The sequence below is a fragment of the Diplotaxodon limnothrissa genome, linkage group LG7 (assembly GCF_057381915.1).
Source record: "Diplotaxodon limnothrissa isolate DT_005_m linkage group LG7, D_limnothrissa_male_GT1.1, whole genome shotgun sequence".
NCBI classification, from domain to species: Eukaryota; Metazoa; Chordata; class Actinopteri; order Cichliformes; family Cichlidae; genus Diplotaxodon; species Diplotaxodon limnothrissa.
In genome coordinates this window covers 61,581,531-61,607,382 of record NC_140602.1, presented here as the reverse complement: position 1 = coordinate 61,607,382, position 25,852 = coordinate 61,581,531, and the positions used below count along the sequence as shown (strand labels likewise).

General features: G+C 40.6%; 2 protein-coding genes across 2 annotated transcripts; one reads left to right on the top strand and one right to left on the bottom strand.

The window, feature by feature from the left end:
* The first annotated feature begins 3,300 nt into the window (after positions 1 to 3,300).
* Positions 3,301 to 13,402, top strand: LOC146629454 (myosin heavy chain, fast skeletal muscle-like). Its single transcript, XM_085358608.1, has 39 exons — positions 3,301 to 3,507; positions 3,583 to 3,726; positions 3,829 to 3,985; positions 4,076 to 4,103; positions 4,184 to 4,289; positions 4,384 to 4,476; positions 4,559 to 4,622; positions 4,704 to 4,802; positions 4,884 to 4,987; positions 5,085 to 5,223; positions 5,351 to 5,469; positions 5,652 to 5,801; positions 5,893 to 6,063; positions 6,173 to 6,473; positions 6,584 to 6,648; positions 6,737 to 6,824; positions 6,927 to 7,044; positions 7,127 to 7,250; positions 7,843 to 7,979; positions 8,069 to 8,324; positions 8,414 to 8,656; positions 8,746 to 8,922; positions 9,016 to 9,161; positions 9,257 to 9,347; positions 9,454 to 9,843; positions 9,941 to 10,067; positions 10,179 to 10,297; positions 10,461 to 10,657; positions 10,739 to 10,922; positions 11,009 to 11,174; positions 11,258 to 11,382; positions 11,495 to 11,803; positions 11,885 to 12,088; positions 12,175 to 12,300; positions 12,383 to 12,553; positions 12,640 to 12,744; positions 12,870 to 12,965; positions 13,082 to 13,213; positions 13,382 to 13,402. Exons 1-39 carry the CDS (start codon positions 3,301 to 3,303, stop codon positions 13,400 to 13,402), a joined length of 5,799 nt encoding a protein of 1,932 aa, XP_085214734.1.
* A 2,070-nt stretch (positions 13,403 to 15,472) lies between these two features.
* syt19 (synaptotagmin XIX) lies at positions 15,473 to 20,483 on the bottom strand. Its single transcript, XM_085358607.1, has 8 exons — positions 20,282 to 20,483; positions 20,104 to 20,177; positions 18,941 to 19,060; positions 17,904 to 18,089; positions 17,598 to 17,744; positions 17,226 to 17,345; positions 15,879 to 15,990; positions 15,473 to 15,780 (listed from the first exon to the last, which is right to left on the bottom strand). The coding sequence occupies exons 1-8, from the start codon at positions 20,481 to 20,483 to the stop codon at positions 15,473 to 15,475; spliced, it is 1,269 nt and encodes a 422-aa protein (XP_085214733.1).
* Positions 20,484 to 25,852: the final 5,369 nt, after the last annotated feature.

Here is a 25,852-nt window from a genome sequence, read left to right as displayed (position 1 = left end):
CAAATGCTAAACTCATGTACCCATCAGCTGTCTTCCTGACCATATTTGGTTTATGTTATATATTTAACTTATGCGTTGTAAGCAAACACACTGAATGCATTCATATCTGTGTATGTAGTAGAAGACGTGAAAGTTGTTTGTGCAATATGTTTATGTGTTAGATCACTCTGGCCCAACAATTATGTGCTTTTAAAATTATGAAGTGTATAAAAACATTAAATAATTAATTACCTATAAATTACCTATAAATATATGTATATAACTTTTTTCCACTTATAAAAAATGCATTAGACAAATTGTTTAATCTTCAGTAAATATGAATTAAATTTTCTTATTATTGCATATGTTTTATAAATCATTGGTAGCTCATTCAAAAAGGTTTGTAATAAAAATATTGTATCCAACTATTGCTCTGCATTGTCTTTTTATTCTTTGCTGTAATTAACAATAACATTTTTTCTATAGACATAAGAAAATCTCAGCTGAGTGCAGCCTGTCACCAGGTGGCAGAAAGCAAGCAATATTCCTTTTCAAAACAGACACTGGGTGCATATGAGGATGCAAATTAGGGAGAAGAAAATCAAACAGAAAAATCTGGATATTCTTGCTAAGGACCTACATCACTCGAATCATCCTAGTATTTATATATTATAAATTTATCAAATAAAATTAACATTTTTAATTAGAAAGATAGAATGCAAAGTGTCTTTTTGTGTTTTTAAAACCCCTATATAATTTATATTCATGCTAATTCAAGTGGGGATTATTAACAGTGTGCATTTGCTGATGGAAGTATGAAACATTAGATGCACGTACTAGCGACAAATGCTGAACTCAAGTAACCATGAGCTGCCTTCCTGGCCGTGTTTAATGTATGCTTTGTAAGCAAACACACTGAGTGCATTCAAGTCTGTGTGAGCTGTAGAAGATTGTATTTGTGGTCAGATTATCAATATTAATATGAATATCAACACCTTAATTATTATATACTTTGGCAGTATAGTTTAATATTAATTAATGCTAACTGTATATGTTTGATACGTTATTGATAGCTCATTCAAAAAGGTTTTTTAAAGAAACAGTCTGGAAATCTAACTATTGTCCTGCATTTGTCTGTTTATTTATTGTTTTTACCATAATTATGAATAACATTGCTATTGCCCCACATATGATTCTCCACTGAGTGCAGCTTGTCAGCAGCGCTCAAAAAGTAAGCAATGGTTTCAAAATGAGCCTTGTAAGAAGGCTCACTTTGTTTCGTAAGGCACACATATTATTAGCTGTGCTAAAACATCTACAAAGCAGCAAACACGACATTCATTTGTCACAGTGTTTAGTTGCCATCCTTAACCTACAGTAAAAACTTGACCTTGTACTTGGCCTGGCACCGCAGACTTGACCTAGTGTTAATAAATTCCAACACACAATTCCCACTTGAAGCATTGAACGTTGCCATTCCAACATATATCTCTAACTAATCTGTGTGGCATGGCAACAGCTGTGGCCAACTTGGATTTATGGCATTCCAGAAATGACCCTAAGACACAGAAAGAAACTGTTGAATTGTATAAAATTGTTTCAGTGTCTCCTTAATTATAAACCGATGTTTATAGTTTTTAATGTTTTCTTTCATGTTTTTATATCCTCATCCTTCTAATGAAGCATCCTGAGTCTCAGATAGCATCATGTATGAGCTTAGCTTGCAATTCAGGTTGTGATTGTATCAAAAGAGAAGTGGGATATCTTTGGCATTATCCTAAACTGCTCATGAAAATCAGACATTTTTGCGGTTACTTTCCCGTCTTAATCTAGTTGGTAAATCAGTAGGAACATATTACAAATACAAATACTTTGTACTAATAAATTAATAAGAAAAACAAACAAAAATATTTCAAAGTTTATACAGGTCAATGGAATTAAATGATAGTAAATCATTGTGTAAGTGTAACAATAAGGTACTGTTCAAGTCTATCTTCAAATATTATTAGAAAATAGACTTGAAGTCTCTAAACACTGGAGTTGTGGTTACACTCATACACCGTCAGTGAAAAATGAGCCGCTTTGCAGCCTGTGCAGACAGCTGTTTTCATTAAAAGTTCAGCTGTAAGTAGATCTTCATCTGTGTGACACTGTCCTGAAAAATACAGCTGAAATACAACCTGTAGTGTAAAATATGGCAAAGGCAACCAGGGGGAATCATTGTTTTGGAGATGCTTCATAAAATAAATCAGCTTCACAACTGCAACTTGAAAAAACACAAAGCATTTTTTGGAATCCCCTTTTCTTTTGCACCTTGTTTCTTTAATGTGGACATGATACTTTGAATTGTTTTTAAGTGAGAAATCCTTTGCTTTCTTTAAAAATAGCTTTAATTAAAGGATGTTTAGAAGTGAAAGCTGATGTACAGTATGTCCTTGCACTATGTTTCAGCGGATGTCTGCTCACTCTGGTATCCACACCACATTTGGCATTTCTCCCATATATAACTTTGTCGGGTAAGCATGCTGCATTGAATATAAGCAGTCCGCGAGAGCACATCACTCTGTGGTAGAAGAAGAAGACTTTTGCTTGTGGTAGGTTTGTCTTCTATCTGCTTTGGAACTGGTAGTATCTTCATTATTATTATAATAGTACTTAAATAAATACATTTATTTACTTTTTTAAAAACAAGTATTTTCCAAGTAATTGACAATATCTCATATGTGTTCAACAGGATTGTGCAATATAACATACTTTTGACAGAAACAGAGTCAGGTATGGACAACTTTTAACTATTTAAAATTGTCAGTATTTTATGTTTTATATTATTTGTCTTTGGGCAGCACGGTGGCACGGTGGTTAGCACTGTTGCCGCACAGCAAGAAGGTCCTGAGTTCAATTCCAACATCAGGCCGGGGTCTTTCTGTGTGGAGTTTGCATGTTCTCCCCGTGTTTGCGTGGGTTCCCACCGTCCAAAGACATGCAGCTTGTGGGGATAGGTTAATTGGAAAAAATCCAAATTGCCACTAGGTGTGAGTGTGAATGGTTGTTTGTCCCTGTGTGTTGGCCCTGCGACAGACTGGCGTCTGGACTGGCCTGTCCAGGGTGTACCCGCCTCTCGCCCTATGACAGCTGGGATAGGCTCCAGCACGCCCCGCAACCCTGCAAAGGATAAGCAGAAGCGAATGGATGGATGGACGGATTATTTGTCTTTGATGTTAAGGTGTTAGCTGTCCACTCACAAGAACTCAGCGATAACTCTAACATATTTGTCTAAGATTACACTTATTTGTCATAACATCATAGAAGTAAACCGCCACCATGAGTACGGACGCAGAGATGGCCGTTTATGGCAAAGCTGCCATTTACCTCCGTAAGCCAGAGAAGGAGAGAATTGAGGCTCAGAACAAACCTTTTGATGCCAAGTCTGCCTGCTATGTGACTGATGCCAAAGAGCTGTACTTGAAGGGTACTATCATCAAGAAAGATGGTGCCAATGTCACCGTCAAAGTCTTGGACACTCAGGAGGTCGGTATTATAAAGTTAGAGTTTACTGAGAGTCAGATGTGACAAATTCTCATCGTGATCAATGTGCTGTTGCAGGACAGGACAGTCAAAGAAGACGACGTCTCCCCAATGAACCCTCCCAAGTTCGACAAAATTGAGGACATGGCCATGATGACCCACCTCAATGAAGCCTCTGTGCTGTATAACCTCAAAGAGCGTTATGCAGCATGGATGATCTATGTGAGACTGTCTTCCTAAGAAGCAAAACTTTTAAAATTACTCTTCTAACAGCAACTGTTAATTAACATCCACTTTTTAAAAAATCTCTTTAACCACTTTTAGACCTACTCTGGGTTGTTCTGCGCCACAGTAAATCCCTACAAGTGGCTCCCAGTGTACGACTCTGAAGTCGTCGCTGCCTATAGAGGCAAGAAGCGTATGGAGGCTCCACCCCACATCTTCTCTGTCTCTGACAACGCTTATCAGTTCATGCTTACTGGTATGCCTTTAACTCAAAAATCAAATATTTAATCATATATATGGTGATAACTACAGAAATACATAGTGAACTCCTTTTTCATTTTAACAGATAGGGAGAACCAGTCTGTCTTGATCACGTAAGTGTCACATTGTTTGACTTTGTTTAAAATAGTTCAGCATTTCGAACAAACTCTTAAAAGTATTTGTCTACACCCAGTGGAGAATCTGGTGCCGGAAAGACTGTGAACACCAAGCGTGTCATCCAGTACTTTGCCACTATCTCAGTTGGTGGAGATAAGAAGAAGGACCAAAACAAAATGCAGGTACACAAACGTGATAAGATTAGTAAAATCATTACAAAATATACTTCAGTAAGAAAAATAATTTTCTCATATATTTCTTAAACCTGGGTTTAAGGGGTCCCTGGAGGATCAGATTATTGCAGCCAATCCCTTGCTGGAGGCTTACGGTAACGCCAAAACTGTGAGGAATGACAACTCTTCTCGTTTTGTAAGTATGGAGTGATCTTTAGATAGGAGAAATAGTGTTATGATTGTTGCGTGACTTTGACAGCTCCTTTTGTTCCAAACAGGGTAAATTCATCAGGATTCATTTTGGCACAACTGGCAAACTGGCTAGTGCTGATATTGAGACATGTAAGTGACAAATTCACAATGTGAGTAGCTCATCTGACTTTGGGACAAACTGTGACTTCAAAATTTGATCAAAATCTGCAGATCTGCTGGAGAAGTCTAGAGTGACATTCCAGCTTCCCGATGAGAGAGGTTACCACATCTTCTACCAGATGATGACAAACCACAAGCCAGAGCTGCTTGGTAAGCAGCAAAACCAAAGTTGTTGCACAGTTCTCATTTTAAACAATTTATTAAACACTTGTGTTTTATTCTTTTTTCCAGAAATAGCCCTCATCACAACCAACCCCTACGACTTCCCCATGTGCAGCATGGGTCAGATTACTGTGGCCAGCATTGATGACAAAGTTGAGCTGGAAGCAACAGATGTGAGTGAGATTTGATTTATAATTAAAATATCAATGATGTTTGTCTTTAAGAAAAAAAAGTGTTTATGCAGTGTTTTATGTGGACACTTTTGAACAGAATGCTATTGACATCCTGGGCTTCAGTAATGAGGAGAAGATGAGCATCTACAAAATGACTGGTGCTGTGCTTCATCATGGTAACATGAAGTTCAAGCAGAAGCAGCGTGAGGAGCAAGCTGAGCCTGATGGCACAGAGGGTGAGTACTTAGTTAAAAAAATACTTGTGAATAAGAGCAGTATGGTTGCCAATTAGACTAAAAAATCCTTGTCACATACTGTATAATGTATGTACTGTATAATAATGTTATAAATTGCTGTTTTCAGATGCTGACAAGGTTGCTTACTTGCTGGGTTTGAACTCTGCTGACATGCTGAAGGCTCTGTGCTATCCCAGAGTGAAGGTCGGAAATGAGTATGTCACCAAGGGACAGACTGTACCTCAGGTAAATGAGACAAACTGGTACAAAAAACATGCGCTGCTTAAATCAGAGCGTATTTGGATCAAATGAAACATAATCATGTACCAGATTTAATAGATAATTATTTGCCAGGTATATGTTTGTTAAATATTTGGTCTTAAATGCATTTTGTGATTCAATCAAATTTTCCCTTTTTATTTTTTTAGGTGCATAACTCTGTGACAGCCCTGGCCAAGTCCATCTATGAAAAGATGTTCTTGTGGATGGTCATCCGTATCAACCAGATGTTGGACACAAAGCAGCAAAGGAATTACTTCATTGGTGTCCTGGATATTGCTGGCTTTGAGATCTTTGATGTAAGCTTTATTGCTAACAAATGGGGAAACTCTACTTCAATTATAAGATCCCGCTTAGTGATTTTTTCCCTACCCTTTTCTCCCCTCACAGTTCAACACCTTGGAACAACTGTGCATTAACTTCACCAATGAGAAACTGCAACAGTTTTTCAACCACCACATGTTCGTCCTGGAGCAAGAGGAGTACAAGAAGGAGGGTATTATCTGGGAGTTCATTGACTTTGGCATGGACTTGGCTGCCTGCATTGAGCTTATTGAAAAGGTATACTTCAAGTTCATGTTTGAATCTTATATCTTTTTTGTGTCAGTTTTGTTATAATAGAGGAAAAGTGCCACTTGGTGACATATCTCTTTTCTTTACCTTCATCAAGCCCATGGGCATCTTCTCCATCCTTGAAGAGGAGTGCATGTTCCCCAAGGCAACTGACACATCCTTCAAGAACAAACTATATGACCAGCATCTTGGCAAGTGCAAAGCATTTGAGAAGCCAAAACCTGCCAAGGGCAAGGCTGAGGCCCACTTCTCCCTGGTGCACTATGCTGGCACTGTGGACTACAACATCAGTGGCTGGCTGGATAAGAACAAGGACCCACTGAATGAGTCTGTGGTGCAACTTTACCAGAAGTCCTCAGTTAAACTGCTGAGTCTTCTGTATCCACCTGTAGTTGAAGGTATGATGTAACTGAAAACATACATTTTCCATATTCTACATGTTATTAAGTTTTGTTTGGTATTACGAGTCTCACAATGTTTTTAATTACAATTCACAAACAAAAAACAGAGACTGGCAAGAAGGGTGGCAAGAAGAAGGGTGGCTCCATGCAGACTGTGTCTTCACAGTTCAGGGTAAGGTTTGAGAAGTAAATTAAATGTAAAATAATACATTTTTTATTTTTACTTTTCATGACAAAAATGTACTTTTGTGTACCTACAGGAGAACTTGGGCAAGCTAATGACAAACCTGAGAAGCACCCATCCTCACTTTGTGCGTTGCCTGATCCCTAACGAGTCAAAGACTCCAGGTAACCCAACATAATTTGTGTGCCTGCATGCACAGGTTTGGATTAGAAAACAGCAAATTAGTGTTTGTTCACAGTATGAACTCAAACATTTTTGTTCTACAGGTCTGATGGAGAACTTCTTGGTCATCCACCAGCTCAGGTGTAACGGTGTGCTGGAGGGTATCAGAATCTGCAGAAAAGGTTTCCCCAGCAGAATCCTCTATGGTGACTTCAAACAGAGGTGCAATTAATATCCTCGTGGACTTTTGATTCAAAATATGATAAGAAAATGCTGACACTGACAAATCACTCTCTCACAAAAGATACAAGGTACTGAATGCCAGCGTCATCCCTGAGGGCCAGTTCATTGACAACAAGAAGGCTGCAGAGAAACTGCTTGGATCAATTGATGTTGATCACGACCAGTACAGATTTGGACACACTAAGGTAAACAGCCTGATTGCATTACTATAGATCCATGCATGAATATAAAATTACTTTTTTAATTTTTAAAAATCTGTCTGCTTAAAACAATTACTTTTGGACAAAACTGAAGGAAGTAAGGTCAGTGAACTGGATGAAAACTAAAAAGAAGCTCAAGTAAAACATCAACAAGTTTCCATCCCCAAATTTCAATAGCCCTGGATTTATTATCATAGTTACACATGAAGTTCAAATCAAAATTTTCCTATTTTTTCTCAAAGTACATTTAATCAACTATTTGACACATTTATCGTTATGTTTTCTTTTTTGTTTTAAAAATTCTTATTATTTTATGTGGCTCATTTGACATAAATTATGCTACTTTGTGCACACATGAGATATTGTATGGTAGACAATAAACCAACTCCCATATGTAATGCAGACGTGTCTACACAGGAGGCACAAGGTTTCTCAAATAGCATGTCATTAGTTTAGCAAGCCTTTCACTGTGTACGTTCATAAAATTCCGCAAACCTGATGTAGATTTACATTTACTTTCTGAATCATTTCTAATTGAATGCTTACTATAATATAATTCTCTCTTGTGATCATTTAGGTGTTCTTCAAGGCTGGTCTCCTGGGTACCCTTGAGGAGATGAGAGATGAAAAGTTGGCAGCTCTGGTCACCATGACTCAGGCTGTCTGCCGTGGTTTCCTCATGAGAAAGGAGTATGTCAAAATGACGGAGAGGAGGTATGTTGAACACAGCAATTAAGAGCAATGAGCCAGAATAAAAACAGTGAAAAATAACTTTGTCAATAATGGAAATCTCTTGTGCACAGGGAGTCCATCTACACCATCCAGTACAACATCCGCTCATTCATGAATGTCAAACACTGGCCATGGATGAAGGTGTACTACAAGATCAAGCCTCTGCTCAAGACTGCTGAAACTGAGAAGGAGCTGCAGCAGATGAAGGAGAATTATGAGAAGATGAAAACAGATCTGGCTGCTGCCCTGGCCAAGAAGAAGGAACTAGAGGAGAAGATGGTGTCCCTTCTGCAGGAGAAGAACGATCTGCAGCTCCAAGTGGCATCTGTAAGTAGATATCAAGAGAAGCTGTGCCCTTTTATTTTGTTACCATAAAATGTTAACGTGTTCATGTGTGTTCTTCCAATGCAAACTAGGAATCAGAGAATCTCTCAGATGCTGAGGAGAGATGTGAGGGACTTATCAAGAGCAAGATTCAGCTGGAGGCAAAACTCAAAGAGGTAACTGAGAGACTGGAGGATGAAGAAGAAATCAATGCCGAGCTCACTGGCAAGAAGAGAAAGCTGGAGGATGAATGCTCTGAGCTCAAGAAAGATATCGATGACCTGGAGCTTACCTTGGCTAAAGTAGAGAAGGAGAAACATGCCACTGAGAACAAGGTTTGACATTTGGATTATACCTAGCAGATTAAACAACATGTATACAACAATACAGTCACATGTTAATAACACTGTAATTGCAAATGTAGGTGAAGAATCTGACTGAAGAGATGGCTTCTCAAGATGAGAGCATCGCTAAGCTGACTAAGGAGAAGAAAGCTCTTCAGGAGGCTCATCAGCAGACTCTTGATGACCTCCAGTCTGAGGAAGACAAAGTCAACACTCTGACCAAGTCCAAGACCAAGCTTGAGCAGCAAGTTGATGATGTAAGTTGAAAATGTCACAGGTGATGGCAAAACAGAGAGAGAAAAGAAACCTCTTCTTGAACAAGAGAATAACAAAGTCATGTCATTGTGCAGCTTGAGGGTTCTCTGGAACAAGAGAAGAAGCTTCGTATGGACCTTGAGAGAGCCAAGAGGAAGCTGGAGGGTGATCTGAAGCTCGCCCAGGAATCCATTATGGATCTTGAGAATGACAAGCAGCAGTCTGATGAGAAACTGAAAAAGTACTTTCATTTTTCCCCCCTTTATGACAAGCATCCTTCTAAGGATTGGACATAATATGTACATTTATTAATTATGCAACTTATTATTTTCACAGGAAAGACTTTGAAATCAGTCAGCTCCTTAGCAAGATTGAGGATGAGCAGTCAATGGGTGCCCAGCTTCAGAAGAAGATCAAGGAGCTTCAGGTAGATGATACATGATGTTACATCAAATGATAGTCCATACATATTTTCTGCGTTGTACTTTAAATTTGAAAGTTTACTCAGAGGAGACACACATCTAATCCAACAGGCTCGTATTGAAGAGCTGGAGGAGGAGATTGAGGCTGAACGTGCTGCTCGCGCCAAGGTTGAGAAGCAGAGAGCTGACCTCTCCAGGGAACTTGAAGAGATCAGTGAAAGGCTGGAGGAAGCAGGTGGTGCAACTGCTGCTCAGATTGAGATGAACAAGAAGCGTGAAGCTGAGTTCCAGAAGCTCCGTCGTGACCTGGAGGAGTCTACTCTGCAGCATGAAGCCACCGCTGCTGCTCTGCGCAAGAAGCAGGCTGACAGCGTTGCTGAGCTGGGAGAGCAGATCGACAACCTCCAACGTGTGAAGCAGAAGCTTGAGAAGGAAAAGAGTGAATACAAGATGGAGATTGACGACCTGTCCAGCAACATGGAAGCTGTCGCTAAAGCAAAGGTAAACAACAAAATGCATTTATTTTAATACTTAAATCACCAGCAAATAGTGATGATATAAAAGCTTGTCACTGATGAATCTTTTTCTCCCTCTCTAGGGAAATCTTGAAAAGATGTGCCGTACTCTTGAGGACCAACTTAGTGAACTGAAGGCCAAAAACGATGAAAATGTCCGTCAGATCAATGATTTGGGTGCACAGAGAGCACGTCTGCTTACTGAAAATGGTTTGTATAAGACAACATGCAGTGATCCGAACTTAGTCCTTTATAGTGATCTTCTGTTTTCGATAGAAAAACTGAACACAAACTAAAGTTTGATGACTATTTTTACACAAGGTGAGTTCAGCCGCCAGATTGAAGAGAAAGAAGCTCTCGTCTCTCAGCTGACCAGAGGCAAACAGGCCTTCACACAGCAGATTGAGGAGCTGAAGAGACACATTGAAGAGGAGATTAAGGTAAGAAACACTTCAATGGAGGCTGGTATGGCTTACCAGACAGAGCAGGTGATCCCTATGCTGTAAGGCCCAAGTTTGAATCCATCATAAATGGTAAAAGTGCGTATAGTTTTTTGTTGGTAATTCCGACATTTTGCTCATGCAATGATGTGTCTTACACCAGGCCAAGAATGCCCTTGCCCATGCACTGCAGTCAGCTCGCCACGACTGTGACCTGCTGAGGGAACAGTTTGAAGAGGAGCAGGAGGCCAAGGCTGAGCTGCAGCGTTCAATGTCCAAGGCCAACAGTGAGGTGGCTCAGTGGAGAAGCAAATATGAAACTGATGCTATCCAGCGCACTGAGGAGCTTGAGGAAGCCAAGTGAGTATTTAGTTAGTAAGAATGTGAGCAAAAAACAAGTAAAACAATAAGCTTTTACTGAAACAATGTTTTTTCATAAAGGAAAAAGCTGGCCCAGCGCCTTCAGGAGGCAGAGGAGCAGATCGAGGCTGTTAACTCCAAGTGTGCTTCTCTGGAGAAGACCAAACAGAGGCTCCAGAGTGAAGTGGAGGACCTCATGATTGATGTGGAGAGAGCTAATGGCCTGGCCGCTAACCTGGACAAGAAGCAGAGGAACTTTGACAAGGTACCATCATTTACTTTGCTTGAACAAGACACAAACTCATGGTTTCTCTTAGTATGGGTGAATAACTGCATCGAATGTATATATAGGTGTTGGCAGAGTGGAAACAGAAGTATGAGGAGGGTCAGGCAGAGGTGGAAGGAGCTCAGAAGGAGGCTCGTTCTCTCAGCACTGAACTGTTCAAGATGAAGAACTCCTATGAGGAAGCCTTGGATCAGCTGGAGACCATGAAGCGTGAAAACAAGAACCTGCAACGTGAGTTCCTACTATGCTGTGCAAGTAACGTGTGTTCATTTTTAATGTCTTAAGACTAAACAATATCACACATGCCTCTGCAGAGGAGATCTCCGATCTGACTGAACAGATTGGTGAGACTGGAAAGAGCATTCATGAGCTGGAGAAGGCCAAGAAGCAGGTGGAGACAGAGAAGTCTGAGATCCAGACAGCTCTTGAAGAGGCTGAGGTAAATCTTTGTCTGAGGAGCTCCTCTGAAAATAAATATTCAGTTATACACAAGTAAAATCTACAAATGCAGAGATGAATATCTTTTCATATTCATTCTTTCATATGATTAGGGAACTCTGGAGCACGAAGAGTCTAAGATCCTGCGTGTTCAGCTGGAGCTCAACCAGGTCAAAGGTGAAGTAGACAGGAAGCTGGCAGAGAAAGATGAAGAGATGGAGCAGATCAAGAGGAACAGCCAGAGAGTGACTGACTCCATGCAGAGCACTCTGGATTCTGAGGTCAGGAGCAGGAATGATGCCCTGAGAATCAAGAAGAAGATGGAGGGTGATCTGAATGAGATGGAGATTCAGCTGAGCCATGCTAATCGCCAGGCTGCTGAGTCCCAGAAACAGCTGAGAAATGTCCAGGCACAGCTGAAGGTATGATAGAGCACATAGCTGTTGTACACAAGTGCATTTTTTTATTCATGTGAATATAATTTTGATATTCTTTTTTACTAGGATGCACAATTGCACCTGGATGATGCTGTCAGGTCTCAGGATGACCTCAAGGAACAAGCTGCTATGGTGGAGCGCAGGAACGGTCTCATGGTAGCTGAAATTGAGGAGCTTAGAGCTGCCCTGGAACAGACAGAGAGAAGCCGCAAAATCGCTGAGCAGGAGCTGGTGGACGCCAGTGAGCGTGTTGGTCTGCTGCACTCTCAGGTGAACATTTTTGAAGAGACACTTTAATTGTTTCTTTAGACAAACTTAAAATGAACATCCTAAAATGTAAACTTTCCATGTCTTAGAACACAAGCCTTCTGAATACCAAGAAGAAGCTTGAGGCTGACCTGGTTCAGATCCAGAGTGAAGTGGATGACACTGTTCAGGAAGCAAGAAATGCAGAGGACAAGGCCAAGAAGGCCATCACTGATGTAGGTTTATACACATGTCCACTACGACGATACAACTCAGCTTTGTCTTCATCACTCTGTTAATTGAGGTCATGTTTTCAAGGCTGCTGTGATGGCTGAGGAGCTGAAGAAGGAGCAGGACACTAGCGCTCACCTGGAGAGGATGAAGAAGAACCTTGAGGCTGCTGTTAAGGACCTGCAGCACCGCCTGGATGAGGCTGAGAATCTGGCTATGAAGGGTGGCAAGAAACAGCTCCAGAAACTTGAGTCCAGGGTAAGAAGAATGTGCAACTGAAAAATATGTGTGAAAACACACATATATAAACCATGGATTTTAAAAGTTTGCTCAATTTTCTGAAGGTGCGTGAGCTGGAGGCTGAGGTTGAAGCTGAGCAGAGGCGTGGTGCAGATGCTGTTAAGGGTGTCCGTAAATATGAGAGGAGAGTGAAGGAGCTCACCTATCAGGTAAAGCACATTAACATTTTACATCCATCCATTCTGTTCCACTTATCCTTATCAGGGTCGCGGGGGGCTGGAGCCTTTTCCAGCAACCAGTGGATCACATTTTTAAAATGTGTTTTCTTTTATAGACTGAGGAGGACAAGAAGAACATTAACAGGCTGCAGGATCTGGTTGACAAGCTGCAGCTCAAGGTGAAGGCCTACAAGAGGCAGGCTGAGGAAGCGGTAAGGACCACACACAGAAAAAAAAACCCTCAACTCTATGTCAGATTTTAGTTTTGTGCAAACAAACTGTCATCGTTTTGGACACTAAGAAATTTTGACTTATTACAATGTTACAGGAGGAGCAGGCCAATACCCATCTGTCCAAGTACAGGAAGATCCAGCATGAGCTTGAGGAGGCCGAGGAACGTGCCGACATTGCCGAGTCCCAGGTCAACAAGCTGAGAGCTAAGAGCCGCGACTCTGGCAAGGTAAATGTACACACACTTTAGACTTTGCACAAAGTTATAAGAAGAAATATCCCAATTCTGCTTTGAATTTCATAAAATTGGCTACAGACAATAATTTGATTTGTTTTCACTGAATGCTCTGTTTTTATACACACAGACCCATATGTACTGTTTTCTTTTGTTCTACAGGGAAAAGATGCAGCTGAGTAAAGCACATGTGTGAACTGTGCATTTCTAATCATATAATATGATATGAAATACACTCCAATAAAATATTTTTTATCACAATTTCCTGTCTGTGATATTTTCATAGTAATAAACAAGAGAGTAAACATGACACACGGGTAATCTAAGTGCTAATGAATCTTTACTGAGGTATCCTGCATTCAGTTATTAATTTAGGCATGAATACATAGAAGTATATCTCAATTAACATCTTAGGACTTTGAGCACAAACAACTCAGAGCGAAGATACTCCAGAGGGACTCGTGAATGTAGATAAGAAGTTAGAGACAGTGGTTTGGGAGGGAAAAAACAATCACAATAACCTGCACTTAAAGAATCAACATGAACATAAATAAATAGGTAACATTAATAACTTCATTCAAAATGCATTCTTGTGTATTTTAAGCTTTCTTTGTAATCTAGTGCTCTAGCTTGAAAAACATACCCCACATAATCCGTTTCAAATTCAGCTACAGAATGTGTGCAGTGAAAAAAAGTGACACACTGAGTTTGAGAAGAATGTTTAACAAAGAGCTTATTTTACTCATTGGATCACATTTTAAAAAGAGCCTGGCTTTCTGCATAACAATCATAATGAGGATTCAAAACTAATCGTTGCTGTTCGTGAAGCACATGCTAGCTGAATGAGACTGGCATAGCTAAAATAAAAGCAATACAACACTGTACCTGTATATTACTCACCTGACCATGGGTTTTTGCTCTTTGCTGTGTGGATATTCTCCCTGGTTTCCTAAACCTTTGTCCAATCATGCTCAGCTCATTTCTGGCTTCTTTTTCTTTTCTCATTAATGGATTGGGTGATAAAGCATCCTGCCTGACAGCCTAAAAAAGGAGACTTAAAAGCAGAAGCAAGTCTTTTAAAACATGTATTCAAAGTTGTTTTTTTTTTGTTTTTTTTATTTCTTCATTTTTGATAACTTCAATTATTGGGATTAGTCAACTGGAAAATTCAAAGAAATTATGATGGTTCTGATATTCCACGTGTGGCTTTGTCACTTCCACTTAATCACCTTATTTCAAAGGTACATATTCTATACTTTTTAATTCTTTTTAAAATTTGCGGTAATTACTTTAATTTTGTTCTGTCCAGTCACTTTATTTTGCTATTTTGTAAACTTTTCAATAATGTATGTTTTTATTTCATACTTAAATTGTAACTGTAAATGTAATTAGTATTTCTCACACTTTGTCTTCGCACACAGTCGCCCGCTTGTGTTCAATTTATCACACATGTGCACAAAATGGCGCACTCTAGCCACAGAGCAGGGTGAGGACATGTTGATTATCAGGAGAAAAAGTCAACATACTTGTAATTTTAGTGCTTTTAAGCACTTATTATTTAAATTATTCAGTTGTGCTGGACCCTTCATACAAAAAGAGTGATATGCAGAACACTCTTTTATCGCAGCACTGCCATTCTGCTAAAAATGATATCACGTTAATCATGGCTTAATACTCCAATAACATTATTGTGACCGTTACCAAATGATGGAATTTATTAAGGATTCATGGGAAGTTTTAAACAACTGCATTCTATCTTGTGAAGTTAATGTCTCATATATTACATTTCATAGAATAAATTGTGGATTAAAAGATACACATTGTATAAAAAATAAAAAAAAGCAACTAATCATCATAACTGTGGCATTCATTATTTTTTCGAGTCCTCTCGTACTGATCTAGGTACACGCTAATTACATGTAGATAGCAACAAGTACAGTTTCTGCTTTAGCAACCAAAATAAACATTTGAACCAACAGTTCGTCAATAATGCCTCTCATAAACTGAGTAATGAGAGTAATGTTAGTGTGGCATTGAGAAAGTGGAGCATTGTTACAAACATCACGTTTACCGTTGAGTAGCAGTAAGTACGGAGAGTAATAAAGTTTTGTGTCACTGTGAGATCAGGAGGACAAGCATGTCTGGTCTTTACCTCAGCAAGTGCAGATGCCTGAACAGTCTGATACACATGCTTTCAGGGTAAAAACATACAAATACAACACTCCATGATGATAGCGGTGGTTCTGCTGTGTTTCAGATCAGTAGGCCATGCCACTTTGCTACTGGCTGACGTACTGAGCGCATCATCAAAGTCCAGTGCTCATCTTCTGAACTCTTCTCCTTCCCCACACTCAGCTGTCCGATCAGCTGTTTGGCTGATTTGCTTGTTGGGCGAGTTTCATATATAGAGACCAAAATTTTACACCGCTCCAGATGAACCTCTGGCAGGGAGAACAAGAGGACCTCATTGAAAACAGTCACCAGGCACCGAGCCACTGTAGAGCTTTTCTGGTACTTTAGCTTGAACTGATTGCACTGGACGCTGATCCTGGCATACAGGGCTGTGCAACACACACATACACAGATTACATGAATTTATAACCGTATGTGCATCAAAGCTGGCGTCTTTTTTGTGTGAAGGTGTCTTTTTTTAATTTACCTGCATTTGGGGATATCTCAGAAAGGACAGTTTTGACCTTTAGCAGGCCAACCTCCAGCCTCTGAGACGTGGGAAGAAATTTCAGGGACAAAAGCACCTCTCCAACAAGATCCTTTGGAGAACGCATCAGTATAATGTACATTTATGCACAGTTTAAAAAAAAAAAAGTGATATAGTTGCAGGCACAAACATAAATGACAGTATTCAGCAGGGCTAAAAATCACCACATAAGCACAAAATGTATTAAATGGCCACAGTCATAACTCAAAAGTATAACATCTTTTTCTTTTGTTTGATCTTAAATTAAAGAGGCAAAGGTCATCCTGTGGTTTCAGTTGCACTAGTGTTACAAATATATTTTTCTTTTCTTTGAGCAATTAAAAAAATATTACATGAATTATTATTGCCCCAATATAATAATTCATTATTATAGTAAACTAGATGCTTAGACGGATGCCATGTTCAGTTATTGAAATATCATTGACAATAATGATGGCACCATACGATCCACAAATTACACAAACCAGTAAAAGTTAAACTAAATTTTCTGTGGAAAATAAAATTCTAGCTACACAAATGCACTTTTGGGTTCACCTGTGCAATTCTAAATTACTCCTAATATTTTGCCTCACTCGTGGTACATTAATGCTGTGGACAAAATATTAGGCATAGGTACTATAAACACTAACAAAAATGATTGCTTTTCTGAAAATGGAACAATTTTTGTGTGGACTATGAAGAAGGATTATATAGTTATAACAATGTACTCTATTATATTTTTACTATCATCTGTCACGTCTGTAAATGTCTGTTTAATTATTTCCATTTACACAATGAATATGGTAAATGGCCTGTATTTGTATAGCGCTTTTCTAGTCCATAGGACCCCAAAGCGCTTTACACTACATTCAGTCATCCACCCATTCACACACACATTCACACACTGGCGATAGCAAGCTACATTGTAGCCACAGCTGCCCTGGGGCGCACTGACAGAGGCGAGGCTGCCGGACACAGGCGCCACCGGGCCCTCTGACCACCACCAGTAGGCAAACATGGGGTTAGTATCTTGCCCAAGGATATTTGGCATGCAGGCAGGAGGCAGCCTGGGATCGAACCACCGACCTTCTGATTAGTGGCTGACCTGCTCTGCCACCTGAGCTACAGCCACCCCGAATATTAGCTTTCATTTTTATTATTATGGCTAAATATAGTTATTATATAGTTTTATAATCATATTGACATACTCTGTATTTCACCTTTACATAACATCAACTACTTGAGATGCTACTGAAAGCCAGTCCTGTGTGCATGCTGTGTGTTGTGTGTGTGCGCCCCCTGCAGTACCTTCTGGGGTATCTTTAGATCCTCCTGTAGTTCCAGAGGGTAGGAGATGTTGAGCTGTCCTAAAGGAACCCTCACATCTCCTAACACTGTGTTTCTGGAGAATTTATCAAAGTCTCGTACCTGAGATGCATACAGACACCAAATGATTTACACCACAACAGATAAAAACATTTATCATTCATACTTTTTTCTCTCAACAAGTGAAAAGAGACTAAAGTACTGTAACATAGCTGTAGTGCTTATGGCTTTAAATTCTCTGGCCCTTGAAATGTGACAGCTAACATGCAAACTGCATGCATGATTTAATACAAGCAATACCGTTTGAGTCCTGAACAAATATTTTTTAAGAATGAGAGATATGTAGTGCAGAACCTCCATCCTTAGGTTGATATGATGAAGCTTTTCCTCTTGTAAAACACAGCTGAACTGGTCTCCAAATAAAGGGTTACAGCTGCCTTTCACAATGCGAGTACGCCACTCCTGCAGTACTGTCCACAGAACAGGCGACAAGCCTTCCCCCTAAGAGGATCACACCAGTAATTTATGACACCTTTGTCTTTAGTACAGAGATGCTGTGCTGAATGAAAACTCAAAGACAGCGTGGATTGTATTTTTTAAATATGTATCAAGAAAAGGAAGAAAATAAGTTCACGGAAAATAATAATACGACAAACTTACCTCTTCATCTTTAAAGCCCTCGACTTCTACAGCCTCTGATCCAGCCCACATGAGCAGTATTTTAACAAATGGTTGGAGGGTTCGGCTCTCACTCTGTTCCAAAAGCCCCTCCACCTGCAGCACGGTGACCACCAGACGTGACTGCATCTGATCATAGTAGACGGAGAATCGTAATGATCCATCCACCTGATACGGGAGGATATGTTAGGAAAGACCCAAAGACTGTAGTTGATTTTGCCTGAAACTGTGTCATCAGTCATTTACTGTTAATCTTATTTTGTGAGGATTGATGGGACATTTTTTTTAATGATGTTTAAATTTCTGTTACATACTCAAATAGGAAAAGAATTAGGAAAAGAATGTAAAATTAAATTCAGCCTGCTTATCTTTTAGTCAACCTGATTCATCCTGAATATCTAAACAGATGCCAGAAGGATTTACAGGACATTTAGCTCAGAGATCTTTGGTTGACAGAAGATGAATCCTAATGACTGTGGTGAGGTGCTTCTACAGCCAGAGAAATGAGTCTACACATGTATCTGTGAGCATAAGTTTAATTCATGCAAAAGTGCAAGGGTATCTGTATGCATACTTACACTGCATTTTTTAACTTGTCTCTCTATAAACTCACTCTTGGCGCCACCATGTGGTTATGTTTATGGTTTACTAGTAAGAGAGCAGCTTGTAGCGTTTACCTAAACGTTGGCATCTCTATTTAATGATAGGAAAATCTCAATTTTACACCACTTAATTAATCTGACAGCTTTATTTAGCAGACTTTAAATAAAAAAAAGTGATACATTCATAACATATTTTAAAAAGCTGTGCATAATTGGTGCTCATTGCCGGATGTTGCTGGTGTTGTTTTATGAATCTTTAAGTTTTGGATCTTTAAATAACTGTAGAAACACCAACAGAGCAACACTGCACTAAATGAATATACTTCCTGTTTTGTCTCTCATTAATAATTTCACTGGACCTTGGGTTTCTGTCTGTCCAAAATAAAATATATAAACTGGATAAAATACCAGTTTTACCTTTTGAATAGTTGCCTGCTCTTCTTTGTCTCCAGCTGCCTCGGTGGATGCTAAGGAGGGAAACGAGGGCTGAGACAGGTAGCGACTCAGTCTGTGGGCCTCTGTGCTGACATCCTCCAGCTGCAGGCACACACAAATGGGCACTATTTACCCAGGAATTAAGAAAGAAAGCAGGCTAGTTGTATAAGCCTTTATAACACAGAGCACAATTAATTTTTAAGCCTCTACTCTTTAAAGACTCACATCTATCGAGGAAATACTTAGATATTTCACATGTACACGCTGTCATGATGGATCTGGTTTCATGTACATAGCAGTCAAGGGTATTAATTTATAACTGTCCTTAGACTAGAGTCCTTCACTTGCATCATAGTTGTTATTGCCTGCTCTATCACAAAGGTGCTCAAGGTGATTTAGATGTAGTAGCTTCAGCTTGTAATACTACATTAAAATGCTGCCTACATTCAGGTTTACATCTGTGGTCCTCAATTTTCATCACTCTTAATTTAGCTATCATTTGCCGTTGTTCTAACACTCTACATGGAAGTTTTTACACTCAGCAGAACTTTTCCTGACACGGGTCAGTCATGTGGTATGAAGCAAACAGCAGACTATCCAAATAAACTGCCCGACTTCTCAAACACATCCACACAAACACCCCACCCAGCCTGTGGTTTACTTATCTGCCTTCTGTCTGACAGTCCTCTAAAACAGTCCTTAGTAAAGTTACATGCTAAATGCTGACTTCTGTGGTACAAAATATATTAAAACTCTTAATTGTGTGGTATTTATATCATCCTGTTTTACTAATTTCCTACTGAAAATTCTCATGTTTAAGTAAATTGGCATTACCTGATTACACCGTGAATCTACAATTTTCAGAAAAATTCACTTCATTTTTTTTAAGCAGTCCTAAATATTTCCTGCATTTCTCACCAATTCTGTTCCAGAATCTTAACATGTAACTCAATAACTGTGTCCAAAAGAAATTAGCAGCAATATATTACATTTCAGAGATTCACCTTGTTCAGATGCACAAATCCCAAGTATCAACTGAAAGACAGCAGATTCCTCAAAGCAGGATTTTCTCTTAACCTGGTTTATACAGTCTGGTCAAGACCATGTGCACATTAGTGTTCAATTGTGAAAACGTTTCCTCTTACTTTGGTACTTGGAGCTCCTGAGTAGTTTCCTGTTGTCGTTGGCCCTTCGTCTGAATACAGCAAATCATTATGCCCTATCGCAGAAAACAGACACAACCATACATTTAATAATTTGTGTCACAGTCCCTCTGGCTTGTCAATATGCACTACACTGAGTATTACTGTAATTCCTACTCACCTGCATCTTGCTGGGTGTATGTAGTGTATTTCTCTGTGCAGAATCTGTAGATCTGCCAGGCTAAGATGCCCAGAGCCAGCAGTAGGAGAATGATGGAGATACCCAGAATGCAGTATTTGACCACATCAGAAAATGGCATTCTCAGCTCTCCAGCTTTTGAAAACAGCTCCATAGGAGCTGGGTAGTCTATAAGAGTCACCATGGCTTTCTGCGGCCATGTGGTCTGCACATACCTCTGCAATACAGGAACACAGAGCATGTGAGGACCATAGCTGGGTGGATTAAAGGACCTGCTAATAGCAGGTATGTAATGTAATGTATTTAAAAAAAATATACAGTGCTTAAAAAAATTATTAGACTACTATCCATGTAATGCCACAGTGAATTAAACTAACATTAATGTTTAATCCATCAGCACTATAATCAAAATTATTATTATTGTTGTTATCCACAAGTTTTCAAATTTGCTGTTACAAAAAAGCCGAAAAAATAGTAAAGCATGTTGCTTTTTAAAAAAAAAATTAAGATTCCAACAATACATTGTTTCTGATGTTAACCAACAGTGGAATTTACAAAAATATTCAGCACTGATTTTGAAATGATCATCTAGTTAGGAAGAATCAATTAATGTCGATTAATCTATTACAGTTTCAGATCGCATGTGTATGACAATATAAAGTTTGAAGATGTTACTTGGACACTTGGGAACTGGATTTAAAAAAAAATCTATTCTCATATTTTTAGACTAATAGCTAATAATACGTATCAACACATTATTAAAATATAGCAAAGGACACTCAGTGACAGATCATTGACCAATAATTAAAATCTCGGCTGGTCTTTTGGTCATTGGTCTTTTTCGCTGAAAACTTTTTGGTAAAAGTAAAAAAAAACCAAACCCATTAACTGCACTCTCCTCAAAGAGAAAATCAAACAAGCATTGCAGGGAAAAACAATGTTCTAGTTGTTGGTGACTGTTGTTATAACTTGGCCTAACTAATTGAATCCACAGTCCAGTTTTGAGGCACGGAACTTGGATTGAATGCACATAATATATAATAATAAAGCACAAATGAGTCTAGACATATATCAGCTTAACTACTGTTTTCCTTCATGTTGAATGTAGTAAAGCAGAGCCTGATGAACATTTTTCTACAACTTTCTTAGTATGAAAGTATGAAAAAAATATCATTTTTCTTCTAAAGCTGTTATATACAGTTAGTGGCATTAACAAAGTTTTACACCTGTACCTTTACCAAAAATTCCAGACATGTGCACACTAAATACCTACCAAATGTCCAAACGCCCTGGTATTATCTGAGCGTTCCCTCAGGTAAAGAAAAACAGTACAGCTGTATCTCTTTTCTAAAAAATGCTTAACTCCTATCAGAAATAGTTTCGTCAAAGAGCACTGGACCTGCTCTGTGCAACATGACAGAAAACGTAGTACCTAATGTTTCTATTAAGACAAAGTAAAAATCTAAGGCAATTTTACAATGTGTTGCTAGGTCACAGAATTTAAAAGGACAGGTAAAAGGTAAAAACAGACATACACTTCACTACTGCACAGACCTTCTGTTGCTGCTTGAATCGTGGCTAAAATTGCTTTAAGGACAGTTAAATATTTACCTGTGATAAGTTAAAAACTGAGGTCTCCTTTTTCTTCTTTCCTTTTCCTGTGCTATAAATCCATTGTGTGCGCACTTACATCTCCACAGAAACAAAAGAACTTCTCTGCAAAGAGAAATTCAAACTAGTACCTTATCATGTAACTGTTGCTCCTACTTTGGTCACTCTACACTCACACACTCACACACAGACACACACACACACACGCGCACACACATAGACACACACCCTCCCTCTCTCTCTCTCTTTCACCTAACACATGACTATCAACACACCATTCTGGGCAGACTGGTTTGATTAGCTGGCTGCAGATACAGGTGTTATAAAATGACAGTGGTAACGTACTTTCAACAGCTTAAAGGTCAGCCAGGATCATGCCCTGTTTGTCTTAAAACACTTCCCTTGAAATTGTCTTGCTGAATGGTCACCTAATATGTTGCAGGACTGCTTGCTGACAGCAAGGCCTGCAAATGGGAAAAGGAAATGTATGTAAAAATTGGCCTATCAAGTAACACTTAAGACAGGTAAAGTGTTTTTAGAAAAATGAGAAAGAAAACCTTGATGACTAAGCTTTCTCATTTCCTTGTCACTCTCAGAATTAACATTGCTTTTATTTTGCAACTTTTAAAAACCCAGTCAAAGAACTGCTTCATGAAACTTACACTGAAACTTAAAACGTCACACAGGGAACTTCATATTACATGACCATTGCATTGTGGGCATGAGTCATGAGTTTTCTTCTTCAACACTGTGATATGGATGAAAGGTGTCTTCTGATCAAAGTGCAAAACAATGGAGGCACAGTTTGGTTTTGGGTTAAGACTCTCACAGAAGTGATGCAAAGAGGGCTGGGGTCAGGGTTAAGGCTGTCTTCTTGTCATCCACAGAAGACAGCATGTCAAAAGCAAAGTAAATACAAAAAGCTAAGCTGCAGACATCGTTATGTGAAAGTGAGACTGATGTCATAAAAAACAGAAAGACTTTTGATAGAGTTGTTCTTTATTAGCAAAAATAAGAGCTTTGCTTTTGGCAGTAAGGACACCAGGGGGCTATAGAGACATTTTGGCTTCATTTTTGGAGAACTGTTGTGCCGTCCAGCTGCGTAGTGGTTAGACTACACGCCTTTGGAACAGAGGATCGCAAGTTCAATTCCTGCCTGGGGCGTCTGTATCCAGTAAGGGTCTAGACCCCCTATGCTAAGCAAGCCTACCGCAGACATGAGCGAGACAGATAAATATGAAGGCATGCCAGCTCGGACGTCGCCCGGATCAACAAGGTCCGCGTCAGGTGTTGAGGAACCAGGGCACCCTGACGAAAAGTGGGCTACTGGAACAAGAAGGCATCGGTGGGCAAGAGACGAAAACAGGGCGTTGTTGGAATGCTACTACGCAAGTAACCCCGGCGGAAGGGGCTACATGAATAGGGTGAGGGACCTATGGATTCTTCGATACCCAACATCCACAATGACAGCGAAACAACTAGTAGCTCAGTGTTCCAACATTCAAAAGAAGGGACTGCTCTCACAGCTAGAGATTGACGAGGTACAACACAAATGCTAAGGCAAGGAGGAGTCAGGACGCCAGGTCAGGGGGGAGATATCATCACCCCCACCCGAGATTGGGTACATAGCCCCAAGTGCGATAGGAGAAGGATCGTTGAGTGCGAGAGGAACTGACCTGGAAAAAAAGGATCATGGCCAAGCTTGAAACCTGGATCCCCCGTAGCCGGTTACCAAGATTACGTGAAGTACCCTCAGAAGGTCTGCTAGATGATGTTAATGCAGCACTATGGACAATACCTACAACCACGATTACCGACACTAACAAGCTGATCTACAATACGGCAACAGTGATCAGTGAGATGCTTGGCTACAAGTTGAACAGCCACAAGGGGCAGTACCCTCCATGGAGAAGGAGGCTAGAGGGCAAGATCAAAGTAGCACGGAGGGAGGTTAGCCAACTAACAGAGTTGCAGAAAGGTGCGACAAAGAAGGTGCATAAGAAATACAGCAAGCTGTCCATACCTGAGGCCTTGGAAACTGCCAAGCAAAGACTCACAGCCTTGGCCAGCCGCTTGAGGAGGTACACCAGAGAGATAGAAGGTAGGCGAATAAACCAGCTGTTCTCCACAGAACCAGCAAAGGTGTACTCTCAGTGGCAAGGGAACAATAATAATAAGAGAACAGCACCACCAAGGCTGGAGACGGAGCAATACTGGAAGAGCATATGGGAGAAGGACGCAACCCATAACGGCAATGCTCAGTGGCTAGTGGATCTGAGGGCAGACCACAGCGACCTCCCTGAACAGGGTCCAGTGGCACAGTGGCAGATATCCAAGAAAGGGTCTCCAGTATGAAGAGTTGGACAGCACCAGGGCCCGACATGGTTCACGCCTACTGGCTAAAGAAGCTGACTGCACTCCATGAGTGTCTGGCAGCACAAATGAACCAGCTGCTAGCTAACGAGAGACACCCGGAATGGCTAACCGAAGGTCGGACGGTCCTGATCCCCAAGGGACCGGTCCCCTCCAACTACCGACCAATAACCTGCCTCAGTACTACATGGAAGCTCCTGTCAGGCATCATATCGGCTAAGATGAACAGGCACATGGGTCAATACATGAGCGGGACACAGAAAGGAATTGGCAAGAATACCAGAGGCGCAAAACACCAGCTACTGGTAGACAGAACAGTCAGCCGAGACTGCAAGACCAGACTGACCAACCTGTGCACGGTTTGGATTAATTACAAGAAGGCCTATGACTTAATGCCCCACAGCTGGATACTGGAATGCCTAGAATTGTACAAGATCAATGGGACCCTAAGAGCCTTCATCGGGAACTCAATGGGGATGTGGCGTACAACACTAGAGGCCAACTCCAAGCCCATAGCACAAGTCACCATCAAGTGCGGGATCTACCAAGGAGATGCTCTGTCCCCACTGCTGTTCTGCATAGGCCTGAACCTCCTCAGTGAGATCATTAACAAGACTGGCTACGGATACCGACTACGGAACGGAGCAGTTGTCAGCCACCTCCTGTACATGGATGACATCAAGCTGTATGCCAAGAGTGAACGAGACATTGATTCACTGATCCACACTACCAGGCTATACAGCAATGACATTGGAATGTCGTTCGGACTGGAGAAGTGTAGTCGGATGGTAACAAAGAGAGGGAAGGTAGTCAGAACTGAGGGGATTGAACTACCAGAAGGCAAAATTGCAGACATAGAGGACAGTTACAAGTACTTGGGGATCCCGCAGGCGAATGGGAACCATGAAGAGGCCGCTAGAAAAGCTGCAACCACCAAGTACCTGCAGAGGGTCAGGCAAGTCCTGAGGAGTCAGCTGAATGGTAAGAACAAGATCCGGGCCATCAACACGTACGCCCTGCCCGTGATCAGGTACCCTGCTGGGGTAATAGGCTGGCCAAAGGAGGAGATAGAAGCCACTGACATAAAGACAAGAAAGCTCCTTACCATGCATGGAGGGTTTCACCCCAAGTCCAGCACCCGGAGGCTGTACGCTAAGCGGAAGGAAGGGGGCCGGGGACTGGTGAGTGTCAGCACCACAGTCCAGGATGAGACAACGAACATCCAAGAATACATTGGGAAGATGGCCCCAACTGACCGAGTGCTCAGTGAATACCTCAGGCAGCAGAAACCCAAGAAAGAGGAGGGAGACGAGGAACCATCATGGAAGGACAGGCCCCTGCACGGTATGTACCACCGGCAGATAGAGGAGGTGGCTGATATCCAGAAATCCTACCAGTGGCTGGATAAAGCTGGACTGAAAGACAGCACAGAGGCACTAATCATGGCAGCACAAGAACAAGCTCTGAGTACAAGATCCATAGAGGCTGGGGTCTATCACATCAGGCAAGACCCCAGGTGCAGGCTGTGTAAAGATGCCCCAGAGACAATCCAGCACATAACAGCAGGGT